This window comes from Simochromis diagramma, unplaced genomic scaffold, assembly GCF_900408965.1.
Source record: "Simochromis diagramma unplaced genomic scaffold, fSimDia1.1 OVJJ01000205.1, whole genome shotgun sequence".
NCBI lineage: Eukaryota > Metazoa > Chordata > Actinopteri > Cichliformes > Cichlidae > Simochromis > Simochromis diagramma.
The window spans coordinates 7,637,178-7,651,134 of record NW_024386782.1 but is presented as its reverse complement, the minus strand read 5'-3'; the positions used below and the strand labels follow the sequence as shown (position 1 = coordinate 7,651,134).

Sequence of the window (13,957 nt, the reverse complement as noted above, 5' to 3'; positions counted from 1 at the left end):
TTTTTTTTGACAACCCCTTGGTGGTTGGTTTACGTTCTAACAGACAATTTACACTTTGATTAATTGACTGGCTGTGGAGTAAACTCTTGGAATTAACATCTCTTCCTTTAGGTGGACGTTTCAAGAAAGAAATTGTGGTGGATGGACAGAGCTACTTACTTCTGATCAGAGATGAAGGGGGGCCTCCAGAATTGCAGGTAGGATCCTTAAAAAGGTCTCTTTAATCAAAAGCTGCTGGGTATAAACTGTCAAGCTGACAGAGCCTGCTTAGAGACAGACCATTACTTCTCTACAGGACTGTTTGGAGCAGACAGCACTCTGTGGGTGTTCTAACAAAAGCAACAACGGATCGATGCAAAAGCCAAGTCGAGATGATTTTTGTGGTCAAAGAAACAACGCCTAATTATCTTATTAGTATGCGAAATCTGAAGAGTTATGGTTAATTTTTAGGAGAAAATGTGATGTTGTGACACGTGTTATGACAGTGCAGCCATCAAAATCTTATCTTCGATTATTTGTGAACCACGGAGGACCCAATTTTGAGCTACTGCAGGACTTTGTGACATTGGCTGTCTCCAATTTATATACTTTATCCAGTCTAAGAAACTATGAAGCTGAAGCATCAATGTCTTGATCAATCATCCAGGTAAGGAAACCCCAAAAAGTTTATTCTGTTCATCTGGACGTAGCATTTTCGGTGGGAGAAACATTTCATCGCTCATCCGCGTGACTTCTTCAGTCTTAGCTGACTGCAGGTTTCCCCAGCCTTCCCCAAGAGTACATTTGCAAAAGGAAACTAGCACCACTGGCAAACAATCATCATGATCAAAATGCTTTCCTTTGTAAAGCACGATGTTAGAAATGTAGTAGAGAAGTAAGAAGAACATTGTTATGCTACTTTATTATTTATACTTGAAGTAGAATAAGTAAATCCACTTAATTATGGGAGTGCCTGTGATCACTGGCACTGTTTGTGTCAGCAAAGCATGATATCTGGCAAATCTCCTTGTTACACCCTGTTTCCACCTTCACTCCTACAAGGCTCTACTCAGACCGATTTCCATAGATGGGAGGATTCAGTTTCCCATAACCAATCATGAGAGACTAACGTGCCCCCCCTCCCCACCCCATGAATGTAACCTAATTTCAAGTCCACCTTGATGCATGCTAATGGCACCACACTGTTATACAGCTGCATAAACCGTGAGTTTAGCCTGTTCCTTCGTTTAACTGCTGTGCCTCAGGGGTACCAACAACAAACATGCACTGGCCGTTTAAATTTAATATCGCTGTTGTGGCACAAAGCTTGACTACAGCCCATGTCAGTGATTGGCTAATTGGCACTCATGGGACACCTGTTTTTGTAACTGAAAAACTGCTGTTTCATGACGTAATGTCCGGCCAATGAACACGTCCAAAGAGCTTGACTCATTCAAAGCTGGCGGAGCTTTACTTATAAACTTATCTGAACTGATGACTTCCTCATGAGGTCACAGAGGAATGTGACGACATCTACGGTACCTTTTTGTCGCCTAGCGGCCGTAAGCTCTCGAACACATGAAGGAAGGGTTGGGAAAACAACGGGGCAGGGGTCGTCACACTCATTACTGTACAAAGTCGGGCTTCCAGCAACACAAGCTTGAAACATAGTGGTTGATGACATGGACAAAGAACAAATATAGATTCCTTAAATTTTAGTGAGATAAGAAAAAAAGTAAAGTTAACCCTTATTTATGTTTTTTTTCCATTTGACAGCAGTAAAAATGCCATAAAGGCCATTTTTTTTTAGCTTGAAATTTGATGACTTTCTTAAAGTGCCCTGATATGCCACATTTGCACACAGAGATGGCCAACTTCTGGCTAACCCATCTAACTAATTTTTAAATAATAATAATACAACAGAATAATAAAAAGTCCAAACTTTATGTCCTCCTTAACATTTGTACTTCATATGTACTTAACATCTTCCAAAAGTCATCTAATGGATGGGATTGAAGTGTTCACCGGGCTGATTCTGGCCCCCGGATTTCTGTTTGACACTCCTATCTTAAACCAATAACAAAATATAAAAGGGGTTAGGGTTAGAAAAAAATCACACTGATGTAAAGGTCTAAAAAACACGTGTCAGATGTGATACACTTGGTGTTACAAAGTTAATACATGCTTTGTGGTCACCCATAATTACAAACTCACAGATTTAACGTTGGTTCTACTGCCCACTTCTTAGACATTAGGATTCACTCTTCCCATTCTCACCAACATGGTTTCCAGCTGCAGCAGGCAGCTGTTTTAAGCAGAATCTGTGATAAGCCCAGTGTATACTAAACAGCCCAGCACTAAACAGCAGTTGAGCAGTGTTAGCAACAAACACACAGGGGCACATTTAGCAGGTAGAAGGCTTTATATGAAACAGGACCCATTTGCCTGGTGATCAGAAACAAATTAATTGACTTTTTATGTTCACAGGTTATACTTATTGGCCCCAAGTTGGCTAGTCACAACATCTTTTTATACACTGAGTAATATGTACTCAGTTACTTTGCACCCTTAAAGTAAATAAACTCTCTCACGTGAGTCTTTCTTCTAACCGCAATGTTATTAATATTTTCTGTTGCTAAGCTTACATAGATTTGATGAGGGATTTAAAAAGATTCAAATGTAATAATCGGATTCAATTAAAGGCCCAAGTATCAAAACCACCAGCCCCGGAGAATATAGACAAACTTGCTTGTGGCTTCATTCACAGGGTTCAGTGTTTCCGGTGTATTTACCCTGCAGTTGTTTTAGCGGCTAGTGATGCCTGGCTTGGCAAAGCTCCGATTTACGCTTGCATTACGCTCGGCGAGATTAGGGAATAGAAATGAGTGCAGCTCAGTTGTCAGCTGCCTGTATAATTACTGGCATAATTAAAGGCCTCCATTATGTTCCCACTCGCAGGAGGCTGAGCACAGTTGTGGTTTGGAAGCTCGATTTGCCATTCAGTCCCTGTGGGGGTCTGGGCAAACGTAAAAGCTGAATAAAGAAGAGGGCATTACAGGAGAATAGTTTGTCACTTGATTGTCACCGTTACTAGTACTGTGGAGTCAGCTTAGCCTATTTCCTGCTGTGGATGTTGAATCAGATTGATTCGCTCTGCTCCCTGTTGGATCATAAACTATCCAGAGATTCTGACATATATAGAGATGACACAGAAAATACACATTTTCCTGTATTATGGTAGCTGTGGGGATAAAGAAAGCAGATACGCATTCAGTAGTAATCATTATTCATTCAGTCTGTTCACCTTGGTCTGGTATCTTGCCTAAAAACATGTTTCAGTGTCCTAAGATTGTTGCTACACTGCCCCCTTGTGTAGATATACATGAAGTACAATAACAGTAAAAGTGCTGCAACCTATTATAAGGTAAAATGTATTCATAAAAGCTAAAACAAATAATGGTTTCCATCCCTGTCTCCCATTATCCCTTTTAAAATAAAAAAAATAGTATATTTTTGTGGTCAGTGCATCAGCGATAATAATGCAAACGTTAATTTGTGCAAATGTTCTTGTGGTAGCTTTTTTCTTTAACACATTACCTCTGCTCTGCCCTCAGTTTGCTGCCTGGGTGGATGCAGTGGTTTTCGTTTTCAGCCTGGAGGATGAGATCAGTTTCCAGACGGTCTACAATTACTTCTTGCGCCTTTCCAGCTACAGGAACACAGCAGAGGTCCCCATGGTCCTCGTTGGAACACAAGGTGCTTGCCCTGCATCTGATATGTATATACAAATGTTCTTTATTGCCTCTTACATAATGAAACTATAGCTGTTATATGCTATTCTTTAATAAGTGAGGTATATTGAATTTATATCTTAATGTCAACAAAAGTCAGGAAAAGACCAAAACAGTTTTTGTGGTTTGAGTGCCGATTTGTTTTTGTGCAAAACAGACCTCTGTTGCTGTCCACAGATCATTAAAACACACCAGCAAAGCACGCTGTTGCACATCAGTACCCATCAGTTTTGGAAATATGGAAATATGTAGGCGTCTTTCAGATTCCGAGTATATATTCGGGACTTCTCTGTGGGGGTTTTTGGTGAAAGCTGTTGACACTGGGTATTGCCAACTTCATTCATGGGATTAAATGTTTGATCCACATCTTTTTTTTTATTGCTCTCTTCTGCTAGATGCAATCAGTGCTGCCAACCCCAGAGTGATTGATGACTCACGGGCCAGAAAGTTGTCAAATGACCTGAAGCGCTGCACGTACTACGAGACCTGCTCCACCTACGGCCTGAATGTGGAGAGAGTCTTCCAGGACGGTGAGAGGGGGTGTTTTAAAAGTGCAGATAGGTTAAACAGGAAGGTGTAAAGCGTAGCTTGAATGTAATGACGTTTTATTTTACAGCCCACTTTTAGTTCGATATACTTAGTAGGTTGTTTATCCTGCAACGCTTCAGTCAGTCGAAAGAGCAAACACTTGTCAGCATTTGCTAATTTTAGAATAAACTAGTTCTTCAAATGTAAGGATATATGCTTAGGAATGTTGCAAACTTTGGATAGGCATTTTACATTTTTGCTGTTTGTAATGACCTTCATCTAAATTGCCTTATTCTCAGGTTCCATTGCAGGCAAAACATTTAAATTAGCCTCATTTCAATTCCACTCTCAGACTTCCACTTAGGATTTCTTGACAGTTTCTTGAAGAAACATTTAAATTGCAGTTTTTCAAATACCGGATTTTGTGTGAATCCGACTAGGATATGCAATCTTGTCACCTCCTTCCAATTTTAGGAAACACGGTCCAATTTGGTCTAACTTGTATTTGCAGAACTATGAGCCTAGTAATTAGTGTAACCCTTATATTACACCCTCTGGAACTGGCTCAAACTGGCAGGGAGGGCATTCACAGAAGAGTTTTTCTCAAAACCAATGTAACTTAATAAAGCTGAAACTCACAAGTCGGCATTATTAGTGTTAGTTATTAGTGTCCTGTTTGCTGTGGAGGTGCTGAAAGGTGCAAAAAAAACGAAGGGAACAGGAGGTTTGAGGGAATAAGCACATTTTTATAGCCTGGAAGGTCCAGCTGTCAGTCTGCCAATCTCAGCCAGTTTCCCCCTGATGCACAGCCTCCACGGTGTGATGCCGCTCCCTCACATGGGAAAATGTTGGATCAACTCAATAAACTTGGATCAACATTTTCCTTGCTTTCCCGTGTAACTTTGTAAAGACGAGAAGAATTTGTGTCGAAATTTCCATAATGACAGTTGTTTCTCTGTTTCTCTTTACCTCAGGCTACATGCAAAGTACTATAATATTTCACATTCAGTAACATATGATTGTCAGTACTGCAATTAGTCATTGTGGAAGTTAGATTCATGATCAAGGCTCGCATGTAAATGTGGACTTCATTCAGTTTGGCATAAATGGCAGAAAAGCACCATCTTGTATATTGTCTCTTTTTCAACTTTCTGGAAACTCTTGAGTTTTTCCCTGAATCCATAATTGAAGTCATGAAACTGTTATTTGGAAACTCGGCTGCTTCAACTCTGGCACATTTTCCCCTCGGGCGGCAGCTCCTTTGAAAGGCTGTCATCCCTTCAGAAAACATCTGAATATGTAACGCTGTGTTCACTTTGCATTTAACTGACTGTTGATGCGCAGGCACGTTGTCTTCCCCCCCCCTGCCTTAATTGCTTCCTGAAGCTCAATTTGAAATAATTAAAAGAGATGAAGGGAGCGCTGGCTGTCTGGAGAAGTCGCCCAGTATCACTCGCACCCTCTTTCTGTATTTGCCATGCTGCAGCAGGCAGCCGGGCGTTATGGTCCCAGCTGTCAGCACGACTTCAGATCATCTCCCCTTCCCTCAATGCTAATTCACGTCACTTAGCCCCGAACATCACCTCCCTCCTTCGACGCCTCGCGCTCCACCCAGTCGCATGTGCAGCAAATTAACGGTTTACGCCACCACCAGCATAGCCAATCAGGCTGTGACAATAGTTCCATTTGGCTAACATCACACTATAGAGCTCCATGAATGACAGAAAAAAATTAAAGCAAGTCATTTTGTATGATTACTTTTCTTGGTAACCTTATTGTCCCAGGAGACATACATAAGCAGTATGTTCCTTATTACCTGCCTGGAAAACAAATGGCCCGAGGAGGTCTAGATAATGTGCGTAGTTGGGAGTGCTAGTTTTCTTTCATTGCTTTTAGTGCTCTACAAAGACTTTTTTTGGCATTTGAATTGCATTAAGACTGAATGTTGTGATGCTGTAGTCCAAATCTACAGCAGTCACAAGGTGAGATGCCTGATGTAGTTTTTCTTCTATCTCTTGCTCTAATGCTGTCAAGAAAGAGTGGAGAATTTTACATACATGCAACCTTTAATAGCTTTTGAAAGAAAGCTATGCAAGTAAACGCATCAATCTGCTATTTACTATAAATAAAATAGAAAATTATGTCTGCTACTAGCATATCCCAAAGTGAAACTGTTTCTCTAACTTTTTATAATTCTGTAGCTGGTTTATACCTGAAACACATTCTTACAGTCATGTCTAAGACTGGTAGCTTGCCAGAGCCAATTCCTGTTAATCTTATTGTACTGTTTTGGACAGTCTATTTGGGCACTCCTCAATCTCTTTTAGACCCTGTGCACTCATATGGGGAGATTAGATCTAGTCTTTTCTGCACCTTTTACTTTCGCACTTTGTTGAGCAATGACTTTATTGTGTTATGCTGTAAAAGATACCCATTGTGCCAATATGAGGACATACTCTTTTTTTTTTTTTTTTTGTTTAATAACAAGAGGATCTATAATGAAGTAACAGCTTCTTGTTCAAAGAGGAAGTTGGTTTTTGTACTTATCAGGTCCAACTACTTAAATAACTGGGAGAAATTTAAAAAAGCATCTCAGACAAGAGCTCGAGTCTCAGGAGATTCATAGTGAGTGAACTGAGCTAAAACCCCAAAGTGTTCTTCAATTTTAATAAATATAATATTTTTGTGTTTGATTTTATGTCTGAATCGAAATAAAAACAGTCAGTTTTATTTGTCAGTTTTTGTCTGTAAAACACAAGGATGCCACTGACGTGTGCTGATTGGTTGTAAATATTGTAACCAACCTATCAGCCGACGCATTCCCTCGATGGCACTCAGTTTTGTTCAGTGACCATAACAGACATCTGAACTAAAACCATTGAACTAAAACAAAAACTTCTGTGTCAGAAACAGCTGACACAAAAGCTCAAAAGGGAGCGCTATGGGTCCAGAAAGAGGCTTTTGGTTCTGTTATGTCCCTAAAACTTAAAGTATTTTACTAAAACCTAAACTCCATAAATGTTAAACATAATAAAAATTCATTTTATTTCTGTTTTTACTCCCATGAACATTATATTTTTTGGCTTAAATGGCATATTTATTCTGGACTGTCGCAGAGACCACCTGTTAAACCTGAAGTTGAAGAACGGGAATTCTCTGTCTAGGAATTCGTTGAGGTTTCCCACTGTTGCTCAGCAACCGAGCTAGTCTACATCATCACACGTGATCCTGGGTTTCACATTCTCACAGTGTAACCCACTAAATCCCTAAAAACTCTCCCAAGGTTGGCTGACCGGACTAGTTGACCGTATCTTGCTGTGTGTTTGCCTCCAGTTGCCCAGAAGGTTGTGGCCATGAGGAAAAAGCAGCAGCTCTCTATTGGTCCATGCAAATCACTCCCGAACTCTCCCAGCCACTCATCAGTCCCCGCTGCATCGATCCCCTCTGTTCACATTAACCAGGTAAGATCCAGATATTCACAGCCCACACTCAAATCCTCCACGTGAATATGTAAAAAATCTCCAGTTTATGTAATTCTTCTCATGGTGATTGGTTGTATTGTTAGTGAGTGGGTAATTTTGTCCACATCATATTTTTCCTAAATTGACCTGGTTCTGTCTCCCCTGTTGTTGTTTTTTCTTTTCCTTTTTTTCTTTTTACTATCCTCTCTCCTCTTCTTTCCTCCCGCTTTTCCTCTGATTCTGTCGGTTCGTGTTAATCCCTCTCGCTCCCCAGGCGGCCAATGGTGGGGGTGCATTCAGCGACTACTCCTCCTCCGTTCCCTCCACCCCCAGCATAAGTCAGCGGGAGATGCGCATTGAGACCATCGCTGCCTCCAACACGCCCACGCCCATCCGCAAGCAGTCAAAGCGCCGCTCCAACATTTTCACAGTAAGTATGCGACAGCTGATGCAAAGCAACACCCACTCACACTACTAGGAGGCATGTTGCCGAGCGCACTTTTTCCACCAGAGGGAGACAGGTAGCTCAAAATGCATAAAAAAAGCCACCTCTCCTGCCTCCGATGCAGGCAAAGACAGTGTCTTGTTCACACAGCACAATGGGCAAAGGAGAAAAAGACAAAATAAATCTCATTAAATCCCTGAAATGCACCAAAAAATAAAAAATAAATAAAATGAAACCTTAAAGCAAATATCAAAGATAAACACTGTGGAAGAAAAACATTAACTCTTTTCATGTCCTTTTTCTTTTCTAATTGGATGTAGTGAGTGCACATGAATTAAGTTCCTCATCTCACCCATAACAAACTGGGCCCTCTGCGCTGTCTAAATCTTTGACCTCCCTCCCCCTACCCCTCTTATTTTTGCTAGATCCTTTCTTTGCAGTGACTTCCCTTTTGGGGGAGAGACGGCAGCGACAAAACCGCCAATGCCACTTCTCCTGCCCCGATCAAGCTAAACTTTAAAATCCCAGCCAACCTGTGGCCCGTTTACACGCTGCTAATAATGCATGCTGGCACCCTTAGCACCCCTGCTTCAGACAGAAAGTGCTCTAACTGGCCACTAATCAACTTGCTGAGTCCCCATTTTACATTTGATTTTGATCGCTAAGATTAACTACCACACCAGTATCCCGACACCCCTGTCTGCCTGCTCTTTACCCCATGTCCTGTCACATTTGCCCTTTGCCCTAACCGATAGCGTATGTGTGCACTAACCACTCTAATTTCCTTAGCTGTCCTAAGCTTGTCTTTTACTTGTAGCCTCTGCCATGTTTTTCTACCCAGCCTGTTCCCCTTCTCCCCCTTTTCTCTTCCCAGCCTTCTTCTTTGCTGCTAAGCCTTTCCTAAACTCGCTTAGCCGGACCTGGGCCTCCTTAAGCTCAGGGAGGTCTGCAAAAAAAGTACAAATCAGCAAGCTTTAAAATCAGTACAAACAATTCTCTAAAGTTCCCTGGTTGGGGAAAAACAAATTCCCCTGCGAAACCAGTGTCTCATTCACATGCCATCTTTGTATCCAAGTTTTCAATTTTTTCTCTGCTGAACTTTTTGAGCTTTATGAGACAGATCAGGCTATGTGAGATTACCCCTTTCCCTCTCCCTCCCAGTCATATCCCCTTTCTTTCACCAATCTACCTCCCTCTCACCTCTTGCTGTCACCTGTTTCCCATCTCATTCCTATTTCCTCTCTCCTCTCTTTCTAACCAACTCCTTCTCTAACCCTCCCCGATCTATCCCTTCCCCTCCTCTATTTGTCCTACCGCCTTCATCTTGTTGCCCCAGCTGCTGGGGAGCCGCAGGTTTTGTGGCCACCGAGCAGTACAGGCTGTGTGCTAGCTCCCCTTGTTGTCTCCCTTCCCCCCCGCTAGGTAGTGACTAACCATGTCCACCAGAGAAATGAGCCTCTCCCCGTCCGCGTCATGGAGATGCCGAAGCACGCCACCTACCCAGTGTGGGTGCCAGAGTGGCAAGCCGAGCGGGAGTTTCAGCTCATGACCTTCTGAGGAGCAGCGAGCCGAGGGAGGGAGGAGGGAGGGGGAGGGAGGAGAGGAGGAGGAGGAGGAGGAAGGGACGGAAAGTTGACGGGGCGATGTCGACATTTCTTCAGTGACACTCGAAGAGAGCAATGGGCTCAGGAGAGGAAGACTTGCTTTGCAAAAACCTCCTTGCCATTTTACGAAAAACAGCAGAAAGAGAAAATATTTCATCAACACAACAATGCCGAGGATGTTCCTTTCCTAGCTTTGCACGTCTTAAAAAAGAAATTGGTATCTGTGTTACAAGTTCACAAAAAGTTCTGCCGCTAGATCGCAGGTTGCCAGGCACAATCTCGAAAGTAGGTGAGTAGATTGTAAAGCAAATCTCAGAAGGCCTCAAGAGAAGCTCTCCAGAAAAATGCCTTAATGTCATCGGTAGACGAGCTCTGGCAGATCAACAATAGACTCTCTTTAGTCACTACATACGAGGTCCGGTCCTGTTATAAATCTGAGATAATAGTAACACATGTAACAATCATGGCACTGGCATTGGGACTCTTAAAAATGAAGAAAAATCCTTTGCATTGTGCAGTTTACTTAGATAATACTGCTCCAAATATACCAGATATGGTTTACGTAAAAAGAAAAAGCCCCTTGAAATAGATCAGTGCTTTGCATTAATACATTTAGATTTTTTTTTAAAGTAAGTAAATAAAACTCAAAGCTTTACATCAGAAGATCTTATCACTCCGTCTTTTCACCACCCTCACAAATCACCAAACCACAATCATTTCAAGCCAGTTTCCACCATAACTGTCATTGGCCACTAGGTGTCAGCACAGTACACGTTATTCTTTCCTAGTGCTTCCATAGTCAATAACTAAACAATGTGTTTTGTAGTCTGTCTGTGGTTTCCTGAGGTCTTCAGGCTGTCTGTCCCCTTTTTGTGTTGAAAAGCACACTATTGAGGAATATAAATGAATATTACAGCATTTTTATACTTAATTCCATCATTCATTCGACCCATTTATTAATGTCCGCCATTCAGTGTTTCTCCATTCTGTATTTCAGTCCCTGAACTTGTTTCTCGTGTGAAACAAAACTCCAACAACAACACAAACAATATTCATTTGACACTGTTTTTTAATATTTGCAGATTTGTGCTTCTGTTTCCAACCTTTCTTCAACAAAAAGGGCTTTCCAACTCCTTCCGAATTAGAAGAGCATGATGGTTTAAAAAAAAAAAGAAAAAAAAAAAAGAGTCCCCCTGCTTTGCCAGTCCTGATAGAGAGGAGATTATTGGTTGAGGACTTTCAGCTTGTTGCTGCTTTACCCTCAGTGCCCTATTGCATTTCGGGTAATGCGTAGAACGTGTGGAAAACATAGGACTTTGCGTCAAATGCAACCTAAAGTCGAGTCCACTCAAGTGTTTGAGTGCACTCAGAGTAGACCGTCTAATATCACAGCATGAGACAAACTGTAGGGACTCTTGTGGAAATGCCCCATCCACCCCCTTTTTTGCCCTGCCCCACCCTCTACTCACTCCCCCGTGCTCTCATTCAGACACGCCACACAAAAAAACAAAAAACATGCTGTACAGTCGAGTCACTTTTGGAACTGTTACCCAGCCACCTAAAGGACACAACCTTTTCCTTACATGACATCACGCTGCCTTTTGCCATAAATGAGGACTCAAGGACTAGAGGTGCCAAGTTGTTGTTCTTTTTTTGTTTGTTTGTTGTTGTTGTTTTTTTCCTTTTAGATTTTCCTCGATTCATTTGGTCTGTTTTTATTTGACTCGCTCTCCTTTTCCAGGACGTTTTGAAGTACTGAATGGATGTTGAAAATGTGATCTAAAGGTATTAGCGCAGAGGTATTTTAGATTAAAGCAGTTTGGGGTAAATTTTATGAAGGCCTTCATAAAAACTAGTGTAGATCGTCAGGGTGTTGAGGTAATACAGAGGCATAATATACGAAAAACAAATGAAACTGGGTTGCACCGACTTGTATGAATGTAGTTAAACTTAACAGTTATTTTCCTTTTATTTATTTTTAATTTATTGGGTTGGGTTTTTTTTTTTTTTTTTGCAGATTCAGTTTTAATTTATTTTTTAATTTCTTTTCATTTTCCTCGGTTTAGGTTTGGTACAGAGATTATGAACTCTTGCATAATCGCTTTTCTATCATGAATGGATTGACAAAAATATAGACTGCTGTATATCTTGTATTGTATTTTATTTACAATGGTACTCTATAAAAAGTACATACATATAAGGAATATATGAAATAACTGTCCATCCTATATTTTGTGGGAACTGCAATGTTTGGCTCAATCTGTTGAATATTTTGAAGTGACTTTGTGACTTGCTTTGTATGGTGTCTGTATAGAAGCTAAACAAGTCATCATAAAAAAAAATAAAATGTTGGAAAAAAATATAAACGCCAGAGTTGGTTTACTTGAACTCAGACTACCTCTTTTCCATTGGTGACTGGACATCTCTCATGTTCTGAGTGAGACCATACACACTCATGTCTGTCCCTACCTGTACCTCATCTCTTTATTTGTGTTGGGGTGGGAAGGTTATGATTAAACTGTTTCATGTCAAGTTTCAGTCGCTGTACCACTGGGTTTTTTCCCCCCTCTCCACAGGCATTCCCAGGAGTTTTAATGCTGATGTATTTTAACTTCTCTGACACTTAAATTGTCTGACTTTGGCAGATTGATTTTGTGTCCTTCTAGGTTTTGCAGGCTGGAGGCTGGAGGAAGAAATACTACCAGAGCCTCTTTTTTTTTTTTTTTTTTTTTTAAAGAAAAAAAGAGAGAAAGAAAAATAACCACTCTCCTTTCTTTCCTTTCTAACCTGTTATGACGTTTAACATATTGATTGTGCTATACAAGCACTTATTATTTGACTATGTGAAAGGCACAGCTGATGCTGCAGTGGGTACAGCAGCAGGTGGTCTGCAGGTCCACTAAGGGCCCGCTCTGGGTCTCAGACAGAGGGAAGGATCTACCAAAGGGTTTCAGGGCTGAGTCATGACTCAATGTGTGGTCGTCTCTGGTCTCCTCTGTGTTGAGATGTGTCCAGTGTGGTCTTGGTTTGGTCTCTATTTTTCTTTAAATTTCTTATTTTCATTTTTTTTTGACTTGCACGTCGGTGTTAATGCTGTTTGTTCCGCTGGTCTGCTTGTCTGTTAATTTGAGGCTTCTTTTGAGACTATTTTTTATTTTGCAACGCTTAGTTTACAGCAAATGTTCCAAACACCCTCTGACCCCCAGTCTCTTGCCCTCATGCACACACGCCCCAACACGCACGACCCCACCAAAATTCTCCTCATACCCCCACGGCTCCCATCTCGTGCTCTGTGCGTCGCTTCGGTGTCTGACTGACTTTCTTGTTTCCTTGCAGTCACGGAAAGCCAGTGAACAAGCAAAGAGCGTTGACAGTAAAACAGACAGCATAGGCAGTGGAAGGGCCATACCTATCAAACAGGTAAGCAGTCTTACTAACCCTTTTTTAACTACATTTCCCACAGTTCCTGTGGTAAGTATGGCTTCTTTGGTCTGAGTAGAGGTTTAGAGTAATTTTATATTCAGTGATTTTGGAGAAAAGCCGTATGCTACAAAATCCACTAGATGGCAGCACAACCCAATGTAACAAATGCTTTACAAGCAGGCACCACTGCCACTATGATATGGAAGTCACACACACACACACACACACACACACACACACACACACACACACACACACACACACACACACACACACACACACACACACACACCTATCAAAGTGTACACTTCCAAAAAACTAAGGCAGAAATTTTAAACCCTGGAGAACTGATGAGTTTGGTTACCTTTGACCATTGTTGAGTCATTTTGTTCTCAGCAAATGACACAATCTGTCAGGAAAAAAAGAAATCAACATTAATATTTGATGTGTGATTTTTCTGAGCAGCAACTATAAATTTATAGATTATATTTAAAGCACCATCGTTTAAAAAAACATCCAACTTTGTGTACTGCAATTTTCCAGTCACAGTTTAAGGCTTGTTAGTGGATAATAAAGATTTTTGTGTTTTTCCTCAGCTGTTCCTTAAAGGATATATCTTGTTTTGACTGTGGCTACTAAACAAATATTTACGGGATCTCAGAACATTATTTAGGGTCAGTCTGATTTTTTTTACATGTCTGTCAGCTGTAGATGACTCCAATCCAG

At 41.1% G+C, this 13,957-nt stretch overlaps 1 protein-coding gene across 3 annotated transcripts in view; it reads left to right on the top strand.

Annotated features, from left to right (window-relative positions):
• The window catches only part of agap3 (ArfGAP with GTPase domain, ankyrin repeat and PH domain 3), a 121,998-nt gene that overhangs the window by 62,935 nt on the left and 45,106 nt on the right, over positions 1 to 13,957 (top strand). For all 3 annotated transcript variants that reach the window (XM_040020231.1, XM_040020240.1, XM_040020224.1), the window contains 6 exons: positions 112 to 197; positions 3,594 to 3,735; positions 4,166 to 4,300; positions 7,632 to 7,759; positions 8,034 to 8,189; positions 13,145 to 13,228. In XM_040020231.1, the coding sequence (XP_039876165.1) occupies positions 112 to 197; positions 3,594 to 3,735; positions 4,166 to 4,300; positions 7,632 to 7,759; positions 8,034 to 8,189; positions 13,145 to 13,228 (731 nt within the window). The remainder of the gene's footprint in view (positions 1 to 111; positions 198 to 3,593; positions 3,736 to 4,165; positions 4,301 to 7,631; positions 7,760 to 8,033; positions 8,190 to 13,144; positions 13,229 to 13,957) is intronic.